General features: G+C 42.5%; 1 protein-coding gene across 3 annotated transcripts in view; it reads right to left on the bottom strand.

Annotated features, from left to right (window-relative positions):
- The window catches only part of nol4lb (nucleolar protein 4-like b), a 340275-nt gene that overhangs the window by 234247 nt on the left and 81538 nt on the right, over positions 1–24490 (bottom strand). For all 3 annotated transcript variants that reach the window (XM_041205279.1, XM_041205281.1, XM_041205282.1), the window contains one exon: positions 18410–18551. In XM_041205279.1, the coding sequence (XP_041061213.1) occupies positions 18410–18551 (142 nt within the window). The remainder of the gene's footprint in view (positions 1–18409; positions 18552–24490) is intronic.

Here is a 24490-nt window from a genome sequence, read left to right as displayed (position 1 = left end):
CAGAACTCATTTCTCATTATCTTGACTCCCTTCTCTCTCCTCTTGTCCAGTCCCTTCCCACCTACATCCGTGATTCCTCTGACACCTTACGTCACATCAACCATTTCCAGTTCCCTGGCCCCAACCGCTTCCTCTTCACCATGGACGTCCAATCCCTCTACACCTCCATCCCCCACCAGGATGGTCTGAGGGCCCTTAGCTTCTTCCTCGAACAGAGGCCCGAACAATCCCCATCCACCACTACTCTCTTCTGACTGGGTAAACTTGTTCTCACGCTGAACAATTTCTCCTTAAACTCCTCTCACTTCCTCCAAATAAAAGGTGTAGCTATGGGTACCCGCATGGGCCCCAGCTATGCCTGTCTCTTTATGGGGTATGTGGAACATTCCTTGTTCTAGTCCTACTCCGGCCCCCTTCCACAACTCTTTCTCCGGTACATCGATGATTACTTCGGTGCCGCTTCATGCTCTCGTCGGGACTTGGAAAAATTTATTAATTTTGCTTCCAATCTCCACCCCTCCATCATTTTCACGTGGTCCATCTCTGACACTTCCCTTCCCTTCCTTGACCTCGCTGTCTCAATCTTTGGTGATAGACTGTCCACCAATATCCATTACAAACCCACCGACTCCCACAGCTATCTCGACTACAGCTCCTCACACCCCGCTTCCTGGAAGGACTCCATCCCATTCTCTCAGTTCCTTTGCCTCCGTCACATCTGTTCCGATGATGCTACATTCAAAAACAGTTCCCCTGACATGTCCTCCTTCTTCCTTAACCGAGGTTTTCCACCCATAGTCGTTGACAGGGCCCTCAACCGTGTCCGGCCCATCTCCTGTGCATCCGCCCTCACGCCTTCTCCTCCCTCCCAGAAACATGATAGGGTCCCCCTTGTCCTCACTTATCACCCCACCAGCCTCCGCATTCAAAGGATCATCCTCCGCCATTTCTGCCAACTCCAGCATGATGCCACCACCAAACACATCTTCCCTTCACCCCCCCCTATCGGCATTCCGTAGGGATCGCTCCCTCCGGGACACCTTGGTCCACTCCTCCATCACCCCCTACTCCTCAACCCCCTCCTATGGTACCATCCCATGCCCACGCAAAAGATGCAACACCTGCCCCTTCACTTCCTCTCTCCTCACCGTCCAAGGAGCCAAACACTCCTTTCAAGTGAAGCAGCATTTCACTTGCATCTCCCCCAACTTAGTCTACTGCATTAGTTGCTCCCAATGTGGTCTCCTCTACATTGGAGAGACCAAACGTAAACCGGGCGACCGCTTTGCAGAACACCTGCGGTCTGTCCGCAAGAATGACCCAAACCTCCCTGTCGCTTGCCATTTTAACACTCCACAATGCTCTCTTGCCCACATGTCTGTCCTTGGCTTGCTGCATTGTTCCAGTGAAGCCCAATGCAAACTGGAGGAACAACACCTCATCTTCCGACTAGGCACTTTACAGCCATCCGGACTGAATATTGAATTCAACAATTTTAGGTCGTGAGCTCCCTCCCCCATCCCCACCCCCTTTCTGTTTCCCCCTTCCTTTTCTTTTTTTTCCAATAAATTATATAGATTTTCCTTTTCCCTCCTATTTCCATTATTAAAAAAAAAAATTTTTTTTTTTTTTACATCTTTTATGCTCTCCCCACCCCCACTAGAGCTATACCTTGAGTGCCCTACCATCCATTCTTAATTAGCACATTCGTTTAGATAATATCACCAACTTTAACTTTAACACCTATGTGTTCTTTTGTACTATTGTTGTTGACACCTTTTGATGATCTGCTTCTAACACTGCTTGTTTGTCCCTACAACCACACCCCCCCCCTCCACCTCTCTCTCTCTCTCTCTCTCTCTCTCCGCCCCCCACACACACACCTTAAACCAGCTTATATTTCAACTCTTTCTTGGACTCGAACTCAAGTTCTGTCGAAGGGTCATGAGGACTCGAAACGTCAACTCTTCTTCTCCGCCGATGCTGCCAGACCTGCCGAGTTTTTCCAGGTAATTCTGTTTTTGTTTTTGTTTTGAACAAAACTGAGGTCCATTGTTGCACACAATTTCCTCTGGGAACCCATAAGCAGCAAACAAACTATCCAAAATATCTAGTTTTGCCAGTTGTTGTCCGATTCATCAGGAACCCCACAACCCGAAAGGCTATCTTTCACAAATAATAGCTGTTGCCCTTCAAATTCTGCAAGATCTATGCGCAGCCTCTGCCACACTCTAGCTGTGATAAATGTCCCTTATTTTTTTCACCCAGAGTTGGTCACCCTGACCAAAACTAACAAAAAAGGAGAATCAGGTGAGGCATATAACAGATGCTGCCCCGCTACCATCCTTATTATATCCGCAAGTTAAAAGTTCCATCCTAACTTTCCCCAATAAATTTCGAGACTCATGCAGTACTGTTGCTAAATAATATCTGTAAATACTCTGACCTGGAATTTCAATTATTGATCACTATAAAAAATGTAGCACTGTACAGAATCACAATGTTTTGCTAACACATCATAATTTGACCTTCCTCAAATTCTAAAACATAATATCTCAACAATTCAGAAACTATGTACAAGATTACATGTTGAAAGACTGAATGAAACAACCATAACACTGTCTCATTAAACTCTGGACCCAAATAATTTCTTTTAGAATCCATTTTGTCTTTTTCAGTTCACACATTACTTCATTCTAATCTAATCTACTACCATAAAATTTTCCTGGGATGACATCAAATATTTAACTGGGTTCCTGCAATAAATTTACTCAAGCACCTAATCTTGATCATAATGAGCACTGCACTTTAAAATTCAGAATAGAGTAACTGAAGTCTGGTCTGTGCTGATATTCCAATGTAACTTAATTCCAGATAAGTTACCATCTGTGATAAAAAGGTGCAAAATTAATATCGCAAACAACAAACCCTATAAATCATAGAGCGTATTCACCCTGCAAGCTGGAACAAGGCAGTTTCCAGTTCTCAGTGCTGCTAAATGTAACGTAAAGCCAGTGTTATGTCCCACCCTGACTGCATAGTCAAGCAGCTTGATTAACTGAAGTGCTATAATCCCTTTGGTGCTGCTTCTAAAATACTTTACAATTTTAGTACTTCAGATTCCTGGGAATTCAATGTGATCCTGAATAACTAGAGGGACACTTCAGAAAAAAATCTAATTTTTCATAAATACCATAGAATTTTATTTTCTGTTGGTGCATCTACTATGCAAAAGCAATATAAATACAAAATGGTAACTCAAAAATATTGTATCGTTGAAATTCCTTTCACCAAGTTTGTGAGCATGGAAGCAGTCTTCCACTTACCAAACGAAGGTAATGTATCATGTATCGAATGCAATTTATTCACAATTATGTATCAAAAGACCTCAATGCACCAAAGTCTAATTAATACTGCAAGAATATATTACAATACAAGTTAATGTTGAATATCCGATTAGGATTCTAATATATAGGATTCTAATATTCTTCAAATAATTCAAGATACAACATGCTAATGACAATATGGTAACTACATGGGGAGACCATGGGCTGGATTTTTCAGCCCTGCCCACCACCAGGATCATTGGGTCCCACTGAAAGCGAATGGATTTTTATTTGGGCCACTGCATCACCCGCTGTGGGGCCAGAAAATCCTGGCCCAAGAAAGCTTGTATCTTCAAAATGGATTTTTACACCAAAAAACATTAAGTACCATACTGCATGCAAGTGTTAGTGCTTAAAGTTAATCATTTTCCTCAAGAGCATCTGGCTCATAAACATTTCACAAGCCAAGTTGGAGTATAGCCACATTGCATTTTACAAGTTATTGTGGGTCAAAGAGCTCACGGTGACTAAGTGAGCAGCTATGGATGTCAACTATAAAATATTGATACACACATATTCGAACTTGTGGCCAGCTTGAAACCTGGCATGATCTTTCAGCCACTTGACTTCCAGTAGAAGACTAAGGGGTTGGTCTCTACTAGATATTTTCATCTAAATATATTAAAATGTTCACTTAACTAAGAACTATTTCTTAGCTCATCAGTAGTTAAGCCAAATTGTTCAGACAATATATCCTGAATTTTATTAATTACTTAGAAGAAAACAAAATCAATGATTTACAGTGGCCCTCAAAAAATGTTTTAAAACATTCAAGGCAGCATTCCCCCCCCCCCCCCCCCCCCCCCCCCCCCCCACCCCGGTCGGTGGGGGTTGTGCAGGAGTGGGCGGATTCCCAATCGGTGCCTCCCTAGTCGAGGTGTGCTTCCATTTTACGTGGGTGGGCAAATTAAGGCCCGCCCAGCATGACATGCGCCAGGAAGCGCTATGCACTGCCTGTATGGGTGGTAGGAGAGAGAGGCAAAGGGCTGCCTCAGGGGGGATCAGTGCTAATTTTAAAAAGATAATAAACGATGAGAAAAATTTTATTGACATGTCCCCTCATGTGACACTGTCACATGAGCTGGGACGTGTCAATTACTTTTATTAAAAATGTAACACAAATTTTAAATCCCTCATGAAATCTCATCCCGCCCGTGGATGAGGTTTCATCTATTTTCTGAAGGCCACCTGGGCTCTTTGTCTTCCTGTCAACTTTAAGGTTGGACAGGCAGGTCCATTAATCATTTTAATTACTTTTTTAATGGCCTTAATAGGCCGTTGATAGGTCAGCGGGCGCACAGCCGAGTTGGCTGTGCACCCGCCAAACTGAGAATCTAAATGATACGGGGCGATGTCGGGAAGCACACCTGACGTCACCCCGTGTCATTTTGCGCGTCAGCGAGCAGGCCCAGCCCCCGCTCACCGAACCGAAAATACTGCCCTCAGATTTGACAGAGCTTTGTCACAGGAGAGCACATGGGAGCTCCTTTGGGACTGTGTCTGTGATTTCATCCTTGCCCCCCCGACCCTCACCCCAAACCACAGATCACTTTCAATTCCACTCTCACATACCGCCAACTCCACAGTGGCAATAGACAGGGACTATCAGCTAGCAGTTCCATGTCCTTAAGAACAGTTCAGGATCCTGGGAAACTTAGATTGGGCTGCTACTTGGGGAGAATAAAAACAGAAGGATATATACACTCAACTAAATTAAGCAAATAAATAAATTAAAAACTCCCAGGATAAATGTAACCATTTTGTAGATTTGGGCTAATTATTGAATTTTATGAATCATGAACTGAAATCTCACTCAAATCAGCTAATACGTTTAGCATAATTAATTCAATTTAATTGAAGGAAATGCTATAGAATTCCCGAGTTGCATAATGTAATAATTTCTCTAAATTATAGTTATACATTTTGTTTAATCAATTTCACTAAGGTTTGGCCACTTAAAATCCTTATTGCCCAAAATCTTCCCCTCAATCAGTCCCCATGATCCGCAGAATGATCGCAGGCCTGGTTCTCAGCCTGATTTGATCCTGGCCCCTTTACCTAAGGGTCACTGTGGTGCCTTTGTATTGCAAAACTTTTCATCAACATGCTCTGAGAATGAGGCCTGATGCCAAATACCCGGAGAGCCTCGTGCCTAACCACTCAGGTACAAAGAATTCACCCAATGCCCCCCTACTGCCAAAATGGGTGTGCCCAAATTTCTGGGCAGTAGAGTTGTTTAAATGCAGTTTAGGCACAATGAAATAGTGAAATGATTTATGGAGAATCCTGGGTGTAAAACTACAAGGTAGGACACAGGTCATGATCAAAGTTCACTCTCAGTCATTCCAAAGAGGGAGACAGCAAGCAAGGGCCAGGCAATGTCCCACAACTAACAAACAATTCATCCCTTCATACAACCCAGCTACATGAATTTGACAGAAAGTGAAACCTGGGTTGCTCTTCTCTAATACATTCGGCCTTTCTCCTCAGTCACTCTACTTCACCTGCTCACTCCTACATATTTTTATTTACTTTCTCTCTCTCTCATGTTTATTATTACATCAGCACAGAATTATAATAGTATAGTTTGAATGCACGATGGTAACAAATAAAAATTGGTTAGTGAACTCTCCGAAATGCTGAGTGAGTTTATCCAATAAGCAGCTCTGGTTTGATGGCTAGTCGGTGCTGAGTTACCTAATTCCGACCAACCTAGTTGTAAGGACTCAGCAACTGGTCTCAATATCTGGAGAAGAGAAAATTGGCTACAATTCCCACTCTTGATCCCTATCCAGCTACAGAAGTGTAATCATTAGTTAAAGACAGAACTGGGCTTGGCTTGTAACGTTTCCAATAGCTGAATAACCCAATAAGATTTCCTGTAAAGTTCGCTTAAAAGAGTGGCTAGGTATGAGATAATGGGGTGTGGCCAGCACCTAATAAACCATAACAAAAATAAAAATACCTGGAAAAACACAGCAGGTCTGACAGCATCTGCGAAGAGGAACACAGTTAACTTTCGAGTCCATATGACTCTTCAACAGAACGAAGGAAAAATTGAAGAGAGGTGAAATATAAGCTGGTTTAAGGGGGGGTGGGACAAGTACAGCTGGATAGAGGGCCAGTGATAGGTGGAGAAAGCCAGAAGATGTCATAGACAAAAGGACAAAGAGGTGTTGATGGTGGTGATATTATCTAAGGAATGTGCTAATAGGTGACATTAAGGGTAGAACGCAGGGCGAGCAAGGTACAGATAGCCCTAGTGGGGGTGGGGTGGGGGGGAAAGGGATCAAAATAGGCTAAAAGGTAGAGATAAAACAATGGATGGAAATACATTTAAAAATAATGCAAATAGGTGGGAAAAGAAAAATCTTGGTAAAAGGGGGGATTGAAAAGGGGGTGGGGATGGAGGAGCGAGTTCATGATCTAAAATTGTAGAACTCAATATTCAGTCCGGAAGGCTGTAAAGTGCCTAGTCGGAAGATGAGGTGCTGTTCCTTCAGTTTGCGTTGAGCTTCAGGCCAAGGACGGACATGTGGGCATGAGAGCAGGGTGGTGTGTTGAAATGGCAAGCAACAGGGAGGTTTGGGTCATGCTTGCGGACAGACCGAAGGTGTTCCGCAAAGCGGTCACCCAATCTGCGTTTAGTCTCTCCAATGTAGAGTCGGCTAAATTGAGGGAAGTGCAAGTGAAATGCTGCTTCACTTGAAAGGAGTGTTTGGGCCCTTGGACGGTTAGGAGAGGGGAAGTAAAGGGGTAGGTGTTGCACCTTCTGCGGTTGCATGGGAGGGGATTGAGCTGTAGGAGGTGATGGAGGAGTGGACCTGGAGGGAACGATCCTTGCGGAATGCCACTGGGGCGGGGGGGGGTGAAGGAAAGATGTGTTTGGTGGTGGCATCATGCTGGAGTTGGCGGAAATGGCGGAGGATGATCCTTTGAATGTGGAGGCTGGTGGGGTGATAAGTAAGGACAAGGGGGACCCTATCATGGTTCTGGGAGGGAGAGGAATGTGTGAGGGCGGATGCGCGAGAGATGGGCTGGACATGGTTGAGGGCGCTGTCAATCACCATGGGAGGAAAACCTCAGTTAAGTAAGAAGGAAGACATGTCAGAGGAACTGTTTTTGAAAGTGGCATCATCAGAACAGATGTGACGGAGGCGAAGGAACTGAGAGAATGGGATGGAGTCCTTACAGGAAGCGGGGTGTGAGGAGCTGTAGTCGAGGTAGCTGTGGGATTCGGTAGGCTTGTAATGAATATTGGTGGACAGTCTAGCACCAGAAATTGAAACAGAGAGGTCAAGGAAGGGAAGGGAAGTGTCAGAGATGGACCATGTGAAAATGATGGAGAGGTGGAAATTGGAAGCAAAATTAATAAATTTTTCCAGGTCCAGACGAGAGCATGAAGCAGCACCGAAGCAATCATCAGTGCACCAGAGAAAGAGTTGTAGGAGGGGGCCGGAGTAGGACTGGAACAAAGAATGTTCCACATACCCCATAAAGAGACAGGCATAACTGGAGCCCATGTGGGTATCCATAGCCACACATTTTATTTGGAGGAAGTGAGAGGAGTTTAAGGAGAAATTGTTCAGTGAGAGAACAAGTTTAGCCAGACGGAGGAGAGTAGTGGTGGATGGGGATTGTTTGGGCCTCTGTTCGAAGAAGAAGCGGAGAGCCCTCAGACCATCCCGGTGGGGGATGGAGGTGTAGAGAGATTGGACGTCAATGGTGAGCAGGAGGCAGTTGGGGCCAGGGAACTGGAAATTGTTGATATGATGTAGGGTGTCAGAGGAATCACGGATGTAGGTGGGAAGGGACTGGACAAGGAGAGAGAGAATGGAGTCAAGATAGCAAGAAATGAGTTCCATGGGGCAGAAACAGGCTGACACGATCAGTCTACCGGGACAGTCCTGTTTGTGGATTTTGGGTAGGAGGTAGAAGCGGGCCGTCTGAGGTTGGGAGACTATCGGTTTGGAAACTGTGGAAGGAAGATCTCCAGAGGAGATGAGGTCAGTAACAGTTCTGCAAACAATGGCTTGATGTTCAGTGGTGGGGTCATGGTCCAGGTGGAGGTAGGAGGAAGTGTCTGCGAGTTGACGCTCAGCCTCTGCGAGGTAGAGGTCAGTGTGCCAGACAACAACAGCACCACCCTTGTCAGCAGGTTTGATGACAATGTCAGGGCTGGACCTGAGAGAACGGAGTGCAGCAAGTTCAGAGAGAGACAGATTAGAGTGAGAGGAGCAGAGAAATTGAGACGACTGATGTCACGCCAACAGTTTTCAATGAAAAGATCAAGAGAAGGTAAGAATCCAGAGGGAGGGGTCCAGGTGGACGGAGAATATTGGAGGCGGGTAAAAGGATCCGTTTAAACGGGGAGAGGACTCCTGCCCAAAGAAGTGAGCACGGAGATGAAGGCGGCGGAATAATAAACCATACCTCAGCAACAGAAAACAAAGTTTTAAAATGGGGGCGGGAGGAAGAGAAAATTGTTGAAGCAAATAGATAAATAAATCACTCAACCTTTGTAATCTCCCTTCCTTTTGAGCTCTGCCTAACATTGATTGTATATAGCATGGCTGACATTGTAAACTACATTTGTCAGGTTCATAGGTACGAACCTTTACTATATCACTCCATGTCATAGTAGAAAATACATTTTACCGTGTTAATTTCTACTGAATCAAATTGGTGTTATCATATAACTATTGGGGTCATGTTCTAGAAGCATATAATTTTCCGTTTACTCCTCCATTCTTCCCAATAAAATGCTGCTCAGTTAATTGTTAAGCTGTCAGCTAGGATCCAGGTATGCTAAATATCACACTTAAAACCTATCATGAAATGCAAAGCACATTTTTTATGGTGCCACATTGGCTTTGTTGGTAGCATCTTGCCTCTCATTGTTGGCAGCATCTTGCTTCTCAGGTAGAAGGTTCCAGCACATAATATAGAATGACACTAGAGTACAGTACTGAAAGAGGGCTATACTGTCATGGTTTCCAGTTCAGGTGGACATCAAAAGATTTCACAGTACTATTTAGAAAGCACTAAAGAGTAGTCCCAATTGGCCAACACATTTCACTCAAAAACAAATTTACTGGTCATTCATCTTATGCAGAGGACCTTGCTGTATGCAAACTGGCTGCCACATTTGCCTCCCGAAGAGATGATGGGGCTGAATAGAGCAATTAGGAATGGACAATAAATGCAACCTTGCCAGCGTCACCCACATCCAGAGAACAAAATCTGACTGCATTTAAAAGTTATTTTCTCGGTTTTGAGTTAAGGTTCAGCAGCCACTTCCCCTCTTTCTTCAGTGAAGTATCTTGGCCAATGTTTCAAAGGTGCTACGTAGCTTGTCATTGACCTGTTTGTACCCCAATGAACAATATGTATTTCTCAATTATTGCAACACCTCAATATATAAAACAATGACCTTTTGGTGGAAGTTGATACTGACTTCATAACTAATCAGTGAAAGGAGTGATCATCAGCAGTTTCACAACCTATTCCAATTATCTTTCAAAAATATCACAGCAAAACATATGAAACGGCACCAAATTAGCAAACACTGTAGTTTCAGTAATACACCACACAAAAACTTAAATGGATAGCACGTTTGTATAAAACACCTTAAGCCAGTCATAATGATGCCAGATGCTGCAATGGCAATAACTGCGTTTTTTAAATGAATTTGTACTTTGCTGTGAAATGTTATTTTGCTAATTATTTTTGTCATATGTCTATATGTAGGTGTGCCTATGCCACACGAACTGCAGCGGTTCAAGAAGGCAACTCACCACCACCTTCTCAAGAGCAATTAGGTATGAGCATCAAATGCTGGCCTTGCCAGCAACATTCACATCCCATGAAAAAAATAACAAAACTCATACTTCTGTTTCCAACAAAGACATGTAACCTGCTCACAGATTTCTGCAAATAACCCTTTTAGGTATCTACTGGAGGCATAATGTATTAAGCAAAGGATAGTCCAATTATCCCTCCACTTTAAGGAAAGGTGCTGTAGCCTTCACCCATCTCCCTGCCTGTGACAGCTCAACCCAGGAACTCCAAAAGTGGCAGACTTCTGTAACATTGTCATGGCACTGTGCAAATGCAGTTAACAATTTTAAATAACTGATTGTTACTATTGTCACTTTCACTTTTTTTGTTGTAATATTTATTAATGTTGGTTCCTTTACACTGTGAGGCTCAGTAGAAAATAAAGGAACAATAAAAGAAGTAAATTAAAATATGTTAAGGGTAGGTCTTTGTAGCAATTTTAGGGAGAGGAATTATGGAGACACTCACCCTTTATATTTCATATACAAGCGGTATAGCTTTCCTGTGATACTGTTGAAAATTAACACAAGTGTAATTTATTTTCCCTAGATTACAACAGTATCTACACTACTTCACCAGCTGTAAAGTGTTTGGGGATGACCCATGGTCACGAAAGGTGCTACATAAATGCACTTTTTTTTTTCATGCCAACATGAAAATCAGGCAAATATGCAGCAAAAGCAGTGTTTATAATGAGAGATTTTAATTTTCACATGGACTTTCTATTTCACATAGAATTTCTAGTATCTCTATCATATACATAGCAAAAGGGCAGTCAAGGGAAAGGTGGGGCCAATTAAGCACCAGAAAAGAGATCTTCTTGTGGAAACAGTGGGCATGGCTGAGATAATAAATGAGTACTGTGCTTCTGTCTCCATTAAGGAAGAGGATAATGGCACTGTCACAGTAAAGGAGGAATTAGTAGAGAAATTGGATAGGCTAAAAATAGATAAAGGGGACATACTTAAAAGGTTGGCAGTTTTCAAAGTAGAAAAGTCACCAGGTCTGGATGGAATGCATTCTAGGTTGCTGGGGGAAGGAGGTGGTGGAGGCTCTGGCCACAATCTTCTAATTCCCCTTAGATAAGGGAGCAGTGCCAGGAGACTGGGGAAGTGCAAATGTTACACCCCCCTGTTCAAAAAAGGAAGAAGATAAACTCAGTAACTGCAGGCCAGTCAGCCTTATATTGGTGGTGGGGAATCTTTGAACTGCAATAGCCAGAGAAAAAATTAATTATTACCTGGAAAAATATGAATTAATAAATGACAGGCAGCATGATTTGGTTAAGAGAAAATTGTGTTCGACTAACTTGATTGAGCTCCTTGATGAAGTAACAAAAATTGGTGTGTGTATGAATTTTCAAAGGCATTTAATTAAGTACCACATAATAGGCTTGTTAGCAAAATTGAAGTCCATGGCAGAATTTTGCCATCAGATGGTGGGCGGGCCCCAGCTCGGCGGCAGGCAGACAGCTGACCCCCACCATCGAAACAGGGCCCGCCACCATTTTGAGTGGGTGAGCCAATTAAGGCCCGCCCAGCGGTGTGCCTGATAGGGAGAGCTATGCGCTTCCTGTGCAGGGGTGGGGGGGAATTCCCCATCTGTCAAATAGCGCACTGCTCCCTGAGACTAAGTGATGTCTCAGGGAGATTCATGACAGGTAAGTAAAATCTAAAAATAGATAAATATTGAAATTATTAACATGTCCCCCTCTTGTGACAATGTCACATGAGATGGGACATGTTAATAATAAACACATAAAATTTATTAAATGTTTAAAAAACGGACTTGAAATTACATCCCGCCAGTGGATGAAGTTTCATGAATAATCTGGAGCCTGCTGGGGCTCCTGGCCTGCCCACCAGCCTTATGCTTGGATGGGCAGGGTCTTTAATTATCTTAATGAGCCTGTCAATGGCCTCAATTGGCCATTGACAGGTTGGCAGGTGGACAGCTGATCTCACTGATTGAGACGGTTAACAAAAAAGCATGCAAGACCCATGGGGCAAGATTTTTTGGATGGCGGGGTTTCCCACTTTGCCACCTGAAGAGTCAATGGATAATGCATTCCTGCCAATCTAGGCTGTCCCGCAGCCATTTAACATTCCACAGGGCAATAATTTCCAAAGGTTGATACTTTCACCCCCATCTAGGAAGGAAGCCCCATCTTAGAGAGCTTACTGATCTGTCGTCCTAGCAGTGGCAGGTTAGAATGGTGGCCACTGCTAGGACTACAGTTAGTACCCGAAGAAGAGGAGGTGATGGATGCCAGATGCTGGGTGATTCCGGGTATTGAGGGAACCTGGCTGGCAGGCCCCAATGAGGAGGGAGAGGTGATGGGGGATGGGAGGGGGTGGGCTGGGTTTGAGGGGCCAGGGAGGAAGACTAAAAGGTAGGGGGTATGACCTTGTGGTGGGGGGGATGGTTGCCTCCGATGGGCACATCCTAAAGAATTTCCCTACACTTGCCTGACACCTGCCTGTTCAGTAAAAAGCTGCTGGGTTACCCACCTGACGTGGGCCACTTGCTGCGGATAATATGGTAGGATGAAGTAATTAAGTGGCCAAGGTGGATGGGCCACCTGATGCTGCACCACCCCCTGTAAAATGGGAGACAGGAGGGGCAGGTGGGTAGGCAGCGTGCAGGTCTTGTGCTGCATTTTACAAGCCTCTCCCCTAAACCCTTCAAATCCACTAGTGGGGACTGTAGAATTTCTCCCTTGGCTTTATAAAAAGAGACACTGGATGGAATTTTCAAGTTTTAGTTCCTGACAAAACTGTAGAACCTGTAGTGATTTGGGAACCCGTATGCTACTGGGGCAGACTTTCCATAGCTCTTTAACCGAGCTATGACTTAGCATCCCACTTCTGGGTTCCTAATCAGAGAGGTGAGCAGGTTGATGCTCCAAATCTGCCAAAGGATTTCTAATTAAAGGGATCCCAACGTGTGTTAATATTATGTTAATTATATTATTTATATTGTTAAGACACAGGTGAAGGACATTATTTAATTAAGTATTTTCATCACATAAATAGGAGACAGCTGGGACACTGGGTAGTGGAAGGAGAGGGAACAAAGTCAATAAACTTGCTTAGAAATGAAGAGCTCTGTGCCTTGGTTTTGACTTCACCAACTGGTTTGGATTCTATTAGCATGTGGGTCAGAAGGATACAACTGGAATAGTGTTCTTGAGGCTGTAGCAGCCACAGGAATGGAGAAAACACTTGGGAGGAATGTCTCTTGGGTCTTTGACTCTTACCAAGAGGTCCTACTGCAGGATCTGAGGGTCTGCAGTGAGGTGACCATTTGAAAAGATGAAGGAAGAGACCAGCCTCTAAAACCAAGCAGATGTGCATGGAAAAGGCCAAGGAAGTCAGCAGCAGGAGTGTGGCCCCTCCAGTCTGATTATAGTGCACCAAGAGGATCCAGGACCTCAGGAGGGCATAACACTTTCAGGTGCCAAACCCCACACTCTGACCTTCCCAGCATCCTCCTTTACAGCACTCGTCTGGTGAATAATTCTTACTATTACACTCATTCCTCTCCAAGCACCTCCTCAAATCCCCATCTGGACAGCCAACATTCACACTCACCCCCATCCTATTGTCATCGCACACCCCATGCCTCAGTTATCTTCCATACATCTCAATCCCTCCTTTCCACACAAGCTATTTCTAACACTCATCCCTCTGCATTCTCTCCTCACAGAAGAAGACAGAGCACAATTTTTGGGAGAGGTGTAGAGCTGAAGCTGAGGGGTGGGATAGCCCTCCAGTGACAGCCATCTTGAAAGAGCACTGGCAATGCATTTCCATCTGGTCTAATGGGAAGGAGGTATTTCTCCAGGAGAGTACAATGTCAGCAATTATCTGCTGTGAAAGCCTGAGGCACTGGTGCTCACAAGCATTGAGAGAATTGATCCTCTGCCTGTAGACCCTTTGTTGGAGGAGGGATTTCTTGGAGATCCTTGGAGCTTGATCTCTGGGTCCATCCTCTGTGTGGCATATGACTGAAGTGAACGCAACTGATGCTGCTGGTGTTACTGTGGGTGCTGTTGGAGTTGCTGTTCCTCTTGTTGCTCATCAGAGGTTCAAGATAGAATTGCACAAACTGCTCCCATGCTGTAGTTATGGCTGACAGCAGGGAAGTGCAGCTGAAGATGGGTAAAGTACAAGACAGGTGAACAGACTACAAAGAAGTTGGCAATCATCTGTCAAGTAGTGAAAGCACACTCTTAGAATAAATGCTGTTAACACCAGTCTCTCCTGGGCATAGCTAGAGCTCTTCAATTTCACTGTTCAAAGTCTTTTCAGCCTGTCTGTTTCACTGAAGAAGCACTCCCCTCCGTGCACTTGCCTGGTTGATCTTTGGGAGTTGCTGACAGCTCATGAGATAGATACACAGGCCAGAATGGTTGGTTAAAACAACAGTTAATGACTTATTTGCATATGACAATGACTGACCCAACAGCTCCAAGAGGCTTTGCTTGAAAACCCACCTGGATGAAACCTGGAGGTGGGCGAGATGACATTAGACTTACTCAATATCACTTCTAATGGATATCAAATGCACACACCAGATCCCAACCCCTCAGCAGTTAAAACACCTCACATAAGACTACAAAAACAAGGAACTTATGGTAAGCCTTAATAAGTCACTAATTAGGGCCTAGCTGGAGTGGTGTGTCCAATTCTGAGCACCAGACCTTATCAAGGATGTCAAGGCCTTAGAGGGAGAGTATCAAGGAGACTTACCAGAAGGGCACCTGCAATACAAGCTTTCATTATGTGGAGAGACTGGAGGAACTGGATTTATTTTTCTTAGAGCAGAAAACATTAAGGGAAGACTTGAAAAAAGCGTTCAAGATTCTGTATTCCTGGTATTGACTCAGAAGAGTCAGCACTAAACAACACAGATTTAAAGTAATTGGTAAAAGAACAAAAGATGAGGTAAGGATTTTTTTTTTACATAGCAAACTGCTATAATGTGAAATGCACCACCTGAACAGGTGTTGAAAACAGATTCAATATGGAAAAGGTCAAAGAAATTTTCTCACGTTTTGAGCAAGTTTGTATAGCTGTAGGTAAGTAATATAACAAAGGCCTTTCTTTTGAAATTCAGTAGGGCAATAATTTTTTAACCTCATAACAGGTGATTCATTGTATTAAATTAATTTACTGAAACGATGATGAATAAACTGCTGTCATAGTTAACTTGCACTGAGACTGTCGAAAACATCTGAAACCACATGCTAGGCCTCCAACTACCTCTGAGCAATGTTACAGGACTTAAATATAGGATGCCTTGGCTCTTAATGCAATAGGTAATATTGCAATCCTGTCACTTGTATTAGATTTTAATTGCCATTGCCTAGAGATAATGTGAATACTTCTGATTTTATCTATAAAGCACTGCTAATTGTAGTACAATTTACCAAAATTTAATACCCTTACATGATTTCTACCACTCTTACACATTTCTAGCTAAAATCTGGCAAAATATAGAAATGAAAAATAATTGAAATAATTTGCATTTTTCAAAATGGCCCACTAAAATTAAAAATGTACAAGAAATATGTTACTGAAAAGTCTTAATGATATTTCACTTCTGAACTCCTGGTAAACAGGCTATTCTTTAAAATGAAAGTGACCAGCATTCCTAATCACAACTGTATTAAAATCTCACTATCATAAAAAATTGGTACTAATGTGGAAATGTAACATGCCAGTGCCTGTCTATTGATTAACTTTGATATTAACAAGATCCTCTAATGAAACCTTTCACTAGGATAGAATTTTATTTAATTTATTGTCAATGAGGCATGAAAACACAACCAGAGAACACTTCACAGTTGTAATTTCCATTTGCCTGATTTGGAATGCACATGTTCTTGGAAGTACAATGATTCCAGCTATCCGTAGAGCTAGGTGCAAGTTGACAAGAACAAAAGCTTAGGAAAGCCAAGTATGCATAAGAGTACTACTGGCATTTAACCATGTAGCTTACCAATATGGAAAACTGGCACACTTCCTACTACCTGTTCAGCCACAAGCATTCTCCCCATTACAGCACAATTTGCAGTGTTATGTGGTGCAAAGAGAGAGGAATACTAATGTGCAATCATAGTTCTGCACCTCTAGCTCCCATAAGTGAGGTAGGCTAGGTAGTCAATCAAAAACAAGGCACTGAAGTATCATTGACCTGTCTTGCTCACATACTAGATTATCAAACATGTCATGAAATGTTCGCTTGATTCCAGTCTTTACTAGGTGTGTAATCCTGGAGCCAACCTCCCTCAAGGAGATCGGACTTGTCTCCTACCCAAAGAAGATGGTCCTTAATCAATCATTAGACAAACAGCAAGCCTGGGTTTCAGCACTTCCTGAAGAGGCTTAAGATGACTGCAGTAATTAATCACTTAACATTGTAGTTGCATTCCTGAAAAGTGTAACTTTAAATGTAGTTAGGCTCTGTAGGACCTTCCTCATCAGAAAAAAGCATTAAAACATTATACCTTGTAAACTGAAATACTTTACATTGCTAAATTCTTCTAACTGTAAATGAAATTACTTTTAAAATAAACATTAAAATATAAAAGAACTATGCCAACTCTTTCTAATTACTTCCAGCTCACTGCCACTCTCATTCATTGCCTCTCTAACTTACCACCTCTTCCACTCCCTAACCTAATGCTTGCTGCCTCCCCAGCTTGCCGCCTCACCCGAATCCCGATCCTCTAGCTTGCTGCCTCTCCTGTTCCCGGACCTTCCAGCTCAGTCTGTTCAGTTTGCTGCCTCTCTCACTCCCCAGCTGCCTCGCTCGCCAGACCTCTCTTTTGCCGACCCCTCCTCTTGCTAAACATCCCCTCACCCTTGAGCAAGGGCTGGAAGAGCAGCTTCGAGTTGCAGGGTTGCTGAGAGAGATGCTGAGAGGGAGGGTCAGTGAGAGGGAAGGTGGGCAGCGATCTGGAGGGTCAGCAAGCGGGAAGGTCGGCAGCTTGCGGGAGGGTTGGCAAGAAGGAAGGTTGGCGACAGGGAGGGTCAGCAACCAGAAGAGTCAGGAAGTGGAAGAGGCCATTCCAAAATGATGCCAATCAGGTCATGCGACCCTATTTCAGACCAGGCATGAAACAACTTTATAATTAAACTCTCAAAGCTAAAGGTGAATACGGGCCCTAATAACTGACATTTTAACAGACATATTTGCTCTGTTTCACCAGGTAACACATTCCAATTTTAAAAATACCTATATGTCCTCAAAAAAAATCCTCACATTATAAGAATATTGTCTTTTTAGAAATGGATCTAATAAAACTACAGAAACTATGGGCGGGATTTTCCACACCTGCCCGCTGCTGGGACCATCCGGTCCCGCCACAAGTCAATGAATTTCTGGCTGAGGTGCCGCCTCGCCCACGGCGGGTCCCACCCACGATGAGGCCGGAAAATCCTGGCCTATGTTCCACACACAATTCACTATGAAGTGTTTTAAAGAAGTTTCTACAAAATAACAAAATAGTTTAAATACTGATCTATTTTTGTTTCACATGCTTAGTTAATTCCAATATATTTTTCATCAATAAAATCAGGCCTATATCTTGGGCAAAGTAGCAGAGGTAAAGACAAGTAATGGAATAAAAAGATTTGAACGTAACAAACTTCATTAGATGTTTGCCATGGCTCAGTGATAGTTCTCTTACCTCCAAGTCAAAGTCATGGATATCAAAGACTTGAGCACCTCTTCCACACTGACATTTCAATGCAGCACTGAGGGAATGCAGAGATGCTGTCTTATAGTTAAAATATTAAACAGAGTTTGTCTTCCCTCGAGGAAATAAAATATACATTAGGACTATTTGAAAAAGAGCAAGAAGTTCTCCCAACGTCCTGGATAATGTTTATCCCTCAACCAAAATTATTAGGACAGATTATCTGATCATTTAACTCAATAGTGTTTTTGGGACCTTGCTGTTTACAAATTGGCTGCTGTATTTCCCTACAATACAACAGTAACTATAATTCAAGGTACTTCATTGATTGTGAAGCACTTTGGAACGCCCTGGAAGATGTTATATAAATACAAGATATTTGTTTCTTATTTACAGCCAAAAGACAATTTCCATTTTAATTGACCAAAACAATCCCAGTTTCTTGATTGATTTTATTATTTAAATGAAAACGTACCATATTCCTGATTATGCAGATTCTGCGGGCTGTGCATTCTTTCCTCTTGACTGGGGCTTAAATCAGAGTTCACACACTGGTCAGCTGAAATCCATGTGGTGTCACTCATATCAAAATCATCGCTGCTCACCGAACTTTCATCCTGCAAGAGAAAATTCGTTCATGACTACCAACATCTGGTGATTAAGCCCAGGTACATTTCACCAAATGTTGTCAGCGTGCAATGGCATAGTTAGGCGTACACAGTATATGCACAAGCGTACACTTTTTATCCCCTGGAGTGAAAAGCCAAGTGTTGTGAGTGTGGATTCACACCTACCCCTTAAAAACTCCTGCCAGCAGTAAACATTCTGGTTTTTAGAGCAACACAGCATTGGGACCTGCCATAAGCTGTTCATCAAGAGACTGGAGTGCCTCTGTGAAGTATTGAGGTGAGTGAGAGACAAAGTGCCTCAGAGAGTGGGTTGGGATTTTAGGGAACAGTGTTTCTGTAAATTAGGTGTAGGGAACAGAATGTTTCTCTCCAGCTCATAGAAGCAATGTCTCCATAAACTGGGAGCAGTATCTCTCTGAAAGGAACTTATCCAGATAGCTTTTGGGCAAGGTTGAATATGGATAAATCCAAAAGTCACTTAATTTTCCTATTTTAAAACTAAAAATCAATTATGTGAAGATAAGTGTTCTAAATTAAATTGAATGTAGCATTCTAAATTATAAATGGGCACAGAATGAAGAGGGAGAGGACAGCATACTTATAAACCATGTGCATTTGTATATTTGCTAACCACAGCTTTGTCTGTAAACACTCACCACTTTGACCTCAACATTTGAGAAAATAGATTTACTTGCACGTGTTTTACATTTTCTATTGTTTCAACAAGATTACTTCCAAACTACATCAAAACAACTTGCTGGCCTAAATAACTTAGTAGCCATTCACAATGCCTCCTTGCCTCTCACATATTGCACACCACATTGAAAAATGCTTTAATAATTCATGATTATGAGGTTAAGAGAGAACCTTCCTATGCAATATTGCTTAATCCTTGTTCTTGAAGAAGTATGTTCTCAAGAGTAACATTAACATACAAACAGCACCATGCTACAGATTTTCATATTTCTCCGATGTCTTATGACCTGGGACATTTCAGACGACATTTCAAATAATAGATATAATATAAACATTTTAAAAGTGTAATGTTTAAATTGCTGCAATTTCAATCACTCAATCAATCTTAAAGGTATCTTACAGCCTACAACATGGAGGATTCAATTGGTTTGCTTATTGCCATCATTGCTCCCTTTTCTATGTAAGTGATGACAGACATTAGTGTTCTGAAAGCCAGCCTCTCTAGAGACAGGTTAGAAAGACTTCAAGAATCTTCATATAAATTATGCATCCTTTCAGTTCGAGTGGTATTTATGCCCATGTTGCTATGGTAATACAATGACTGTATATGAATGGAGACCACAAGCCCCATTTCCAGAGCAACGACTTTCATAACAGTTAAAAGTTAAGATATGCAAAAATCAAATCTTAAAGCTTTTCATTGCTAAGATGATAATGCAGTGATTAAGGTGCTCCGTTCACAACCAGGCTTATGGATTTGCATTCTAAGGCTGTCTCCCACCATTCTGTCAACCACAATTGTAAGTTTTCCAGGTTTTGAACTTGGTGCTGAGAGCTCACCTGGACATAACAAAAAGGATCACATCAGGCTGGGGAAAGAATAACCAAGGGTAGTTTGTCTCGCTCTAAAATAAGCACAACATTTGGCTGAATGAATACGGGCAATGCATTGGACAAAAGTTCATGATTCTTCTCTTCCACCAAGTTGAAGGCTGTACAAAGCCAAAAACTTCTAAACAGAAAAACGTGGAAACATATATAAGCAAAAGAAAATGTAAGCTCCATACCCACTCTTTGGTTCTTAATTTATTGTAATAAAATGGCCAATGAATTGCTGAATGGCATCCACTATACACTAAAACAAAGGTCCATTTCCAACCAGCTCCCACAGCTCAACACCTCTCCCCATCGATCAAAATCAATGGTGAGATCCTGGAAAACGTGGACCATGTCTTGGGAGCCTCCTCTTGACGAAGACATAAACGACAAAATTCGTCATTGCCACAAAAGTGCCAGCTCAGTCTTTGGCCATCTGAGGAAAGGAGTGTTTGAGGATCATGATCTCAAACCTGAAACTAGGTCATGATTTACTGATTCCTGTATGCTTTGGAGACTTGTACAATCTACAGCAGGAACTTCAAGGTTCTAGGAAAGTACCATCAGCAGTGCCTTCACAGGATCCTTCAAATCCAGTTGCATGAAAGGCACCTAATAGTATTGTCCTCTTCCAAGCCAACATGCCCAGTATCCACGTACCAATCATTCAAAACCAGCTCTGCTGGGCCAAACATGTCGCTCGTATGCCTCACACCAACGCAACCGTTCTACTCCAAGCTCAGTTATGGCGATGAGGACAGTAGAAACACTTTTTGGGGATGTCCTCAAAGCATCCCTGAAGAGATCAAACATCCTCTCCAAGTCATGAGGGTCCCTGGCCTATGACCAACCAAAGTGAAGAAAGTTCATTCGGGAAGGCTCTGAACACATTCAAGAGACTTCGTCAGGAGCACACAAAGGTGAAGTTGAGGTGCTGGAGAGAGTGCACAAACCTCCAACACCTCAACTGCCCAACTCTCCAAGTAAACCTGCCCGTGTCTGGCAGAATCTGCAGATCATGCATTGGACTTATCAGCCACCTCAACCTCATCAAACTTGTGTGGAAGCAAGCCATCCTGGATCCCGAGGGACTGCCTAAGATAATTAAATGCTGCAAGACCTGAGCCTATTACAACAATGTCCAAACTGCTGTCACATCCAATCATGTCATTAAGTTCCACATTGGTTTCAGTGAAATCCAGTAAACAAGGAAAGTTATATTTAAAATTTTTAAACAGGTAAAATTTTGGGGCAAGCAATAGAACATAAAGCAGAGAAAAAAATAAAAAAGCTAACTTTACCCATCCCTGTTGAAACCACTCACATATGTTTATGCTGTTAAGTCACTTACTGAATATTTTTAGTACACTGAAAACATTGTATTGAAAGACCTGACACAGTATGTCCTTAATTTCCTCACCCTGTCTATATTCTACAGAATTTCTCTAACAAAATACACTATGTGCTAGTTGCCAAGAATATGCTGTTAATATGCTTAGTCGACCTCAAAACATTATCCATAAGGAGCAAACTGTGCCCCTCACAGATATACGTGCACACATGCACACATCCCAATTTATTAGGAATCATTAACAAGTCTCAGTCCATTCGCAGCTAGCAGTCATATTCTTCACAGCAAAATTGCCAAAGAAAACCCCTGCACAGACTGCGTGGCAGGTTGCCACTAAAAGTACTGTACTTAACACTTTCACTAGGAATCAGTCCAATGCTTAGTATACAATTCCCATTAACATAACAGGAATTCTTGAAATGATTAGGATTGCATGAGTTATTGTACAGCTCAGTGATGTTCTGTAGCTTGTTTACGCAAGTTAATTCTGGTGGATAATTCAAACCAAAATGCAGCATACCACCACCCACCTTTTTGAGGGTTATCCTTGAATTTTTTCCCCTATGGTCTCTCACATCATTTATATCCTGTAACAGAAGAGCATGCATATGGCCTGCTTCCAAGTCTCCTCTATGCTAATCATGAGCTGGTTAATAAGAGGTGCATGACCTAACACACTCTTCTTTTGATATTTTCTCAAACCTTATTACAAAGCACATGGGCTCCACTTAGGATTTCCTTAAAAAAACTGGAGAATGATTAGACATTCAGCGCAGAGGACAAATTAAAGCTAAAATAAAAGCAGAAAATATTCAGCAGGTCAGGCGGCATCTATTGAGAGAGATTTTGGGTTGATGGTCTTTCATCAGAATTGGGTTAAGTTAGAGATGTAATAAGTTTTAAGCAAGTAAAAGGGGAAGGGTGAGGAAAGGGAAGAAGGCCTGCAATAGGGTGGAAGGCAGGTAAGATTGAACAATAAAAGAGTTGATGGTGAAAAGCCAAAGGGAATTGTAATGGTCCAAGTAAGGAAACAAAAACTAGGGGAAGTGTGAATGGCAAAGCCATGAACAGCTGCTGTCTGCATGAAAAAAAGGAGAAAAACAACAAAATCAAAGAAAAAGGAAACAAAATGGGGCAGAGGTTATAATCTGAAATTGCCAGCGGGCAAAAGTGATTGGTAAAGGATTAGAGGAATCACGAGGAAAACCTTCTTCACCCAGAGGGTGGTGGGTGCCTGGAATTCACTGCCTGGTTTGGTGATGGAGGCAGAAACCCTCAACTAATTTAAAAGTTACCTGGATCTGCACCTGAACTGCTGTAACCTGTAAGGCTACAGACCAGGTGCTGGAAAGTAGGAGTAAAACATTAGACATGATGGGATGAATGGCCTCTTTCTGTGCCATAACTTTTCTATGGTTCTGTTCAAAGTTAGGAGACTGAGGTTGAAGGCCACAGAGGAAAGATCTGCAGAGGATTTGAGGTCAGTGACAGTTGTGGAAACATTGGCTTGATGGTTGGTGGTTGGGTCATGGTCCAGTGGGAAGCAGGTATAAATGTCAGAGTTGGTGTTTGACCTGTGCTAGAGGTCAGTATGCCAAACAAAAACAGTGCCACGCTTGACAACAGGTTTGATGACAATGCTTGGGCTAAACATAACAGAACAAAGTGTTGCAAGTTCAGAGGGGGATAGGTTGGATCGCGTGACGGGGGGGCAGAGAAATTGAGACAGTTGATGTCACTCTGGCAGTTCTCAATGAAAAGTTCAAGAGAGGTTAAGAGGCCAGAGGGAGGGAGCCAGGTAAAGGTGGGTAAGGGTAAAAGGGTCTGCTGTTTGGGGGAGGTGGGGAAAGGCTCACAGCCAAAGCGGATGTGGAGCTGAAGGCAACCAAAGAAGGGTTCAGTGTCAAGTTTGAAAATCATTGAGGTGGGGCATAAGGGAATAAAGCTGGGGCCAAGAATTAAAGCTTTATTGTGCACTTTATGATGTAATGTGTTGTTGCTCCAAGAAGCTATGGCACAATGCAACCAAACCATCCACCATTAATAACTATTATCTGGCAGTGAGAATATCACATTGAAAGATGACAATGTTTATGATTAATGTGACAATCAAAAGAACAAAAATAGTACTTTATAGTTTACATCTTTCAATCTGTCAACAGTCAGTCAGGTTGCAGGTTTAAAGTCCACCCCAGAATCTGAGCATAAAACACAGACCAACACTTCAGTACAGTACAGTACAAAGGAAGTCCTGCTGGAGGTGTTACTCTTTGAACAAAATGTTAAGTTGAAGATCATCTGTTCAAGTGGATATTATAATCCCATGACACTATTAGAAGAACAGCAAAGAGTTCTCCTGGTATCCTAGCTGGCATTCCTCCTTACGCCAACACCACTCAAAAAAAGAACCGGTTATTTATTTCACTTTTGTGGGTTTTTGCTCTGTGCATTGACTCCCTCATTTGCTGACGTAACAAGATTGTATTATTTTTAAGAGTAAATATTGTGTCAGGTGTTAGCCATGGTTCAGTTGCTACTATTCTCGCCTCTGAGCCACAAGGTTGTGGATCTAAATCCCACTCCAGCACCTGAGCACAAAAATATAGGAGACATTCCAGTGCAGTTCTGAGGAAGTGCTGCATTAACAGAGATGCCACTTTTTGAATAAAACATTAAACCAAGGCCCCATCTACCCACTCAGGTGGTTTTAAAAGGTGCAATGGCATTATTTCAAAGAAGAGTCATCTCTGGTGTCCTAGACAATACTTAACCCTCAATCAACATCACGACAACAAATTATCTGGCCATTATCGTTTTGCTGTTTTGTGAAAACTTGCTGAAAATTGGCTGCCACTATTCCTACATTACAACAGTGTCTACACTGACTGTAAAACATTGGAGTATCATATTGTTATGAAACGTGCTATATAAATGCATGTCCTCCTTTTTCACTGGTTGCAAAGCACTTTGAGATGCTCTGAGGACATATACACTAGTTCATTTT

This window comes from Carcharodon carcharias, chromosome 14 (genome assembly GCF_017639515.1).
Source record: "Carcharodon carcharias isolate sCarCar2 chromosome 14, sCarCar2.pri, whole genome shotgun sequence".
NCBI classification, from domain to species: Eukaryota; Metazoa; Chordata; class Chondrichthyes; order Lamniformes; family Lamnidae; genus Carcharodon; species Carcharodon carcharias.
The sequence above is the reverse complement of the archived record's forward strand: the minus strand, read 5'-3'. Positions and strand labels throughout refer to the sequence as shown.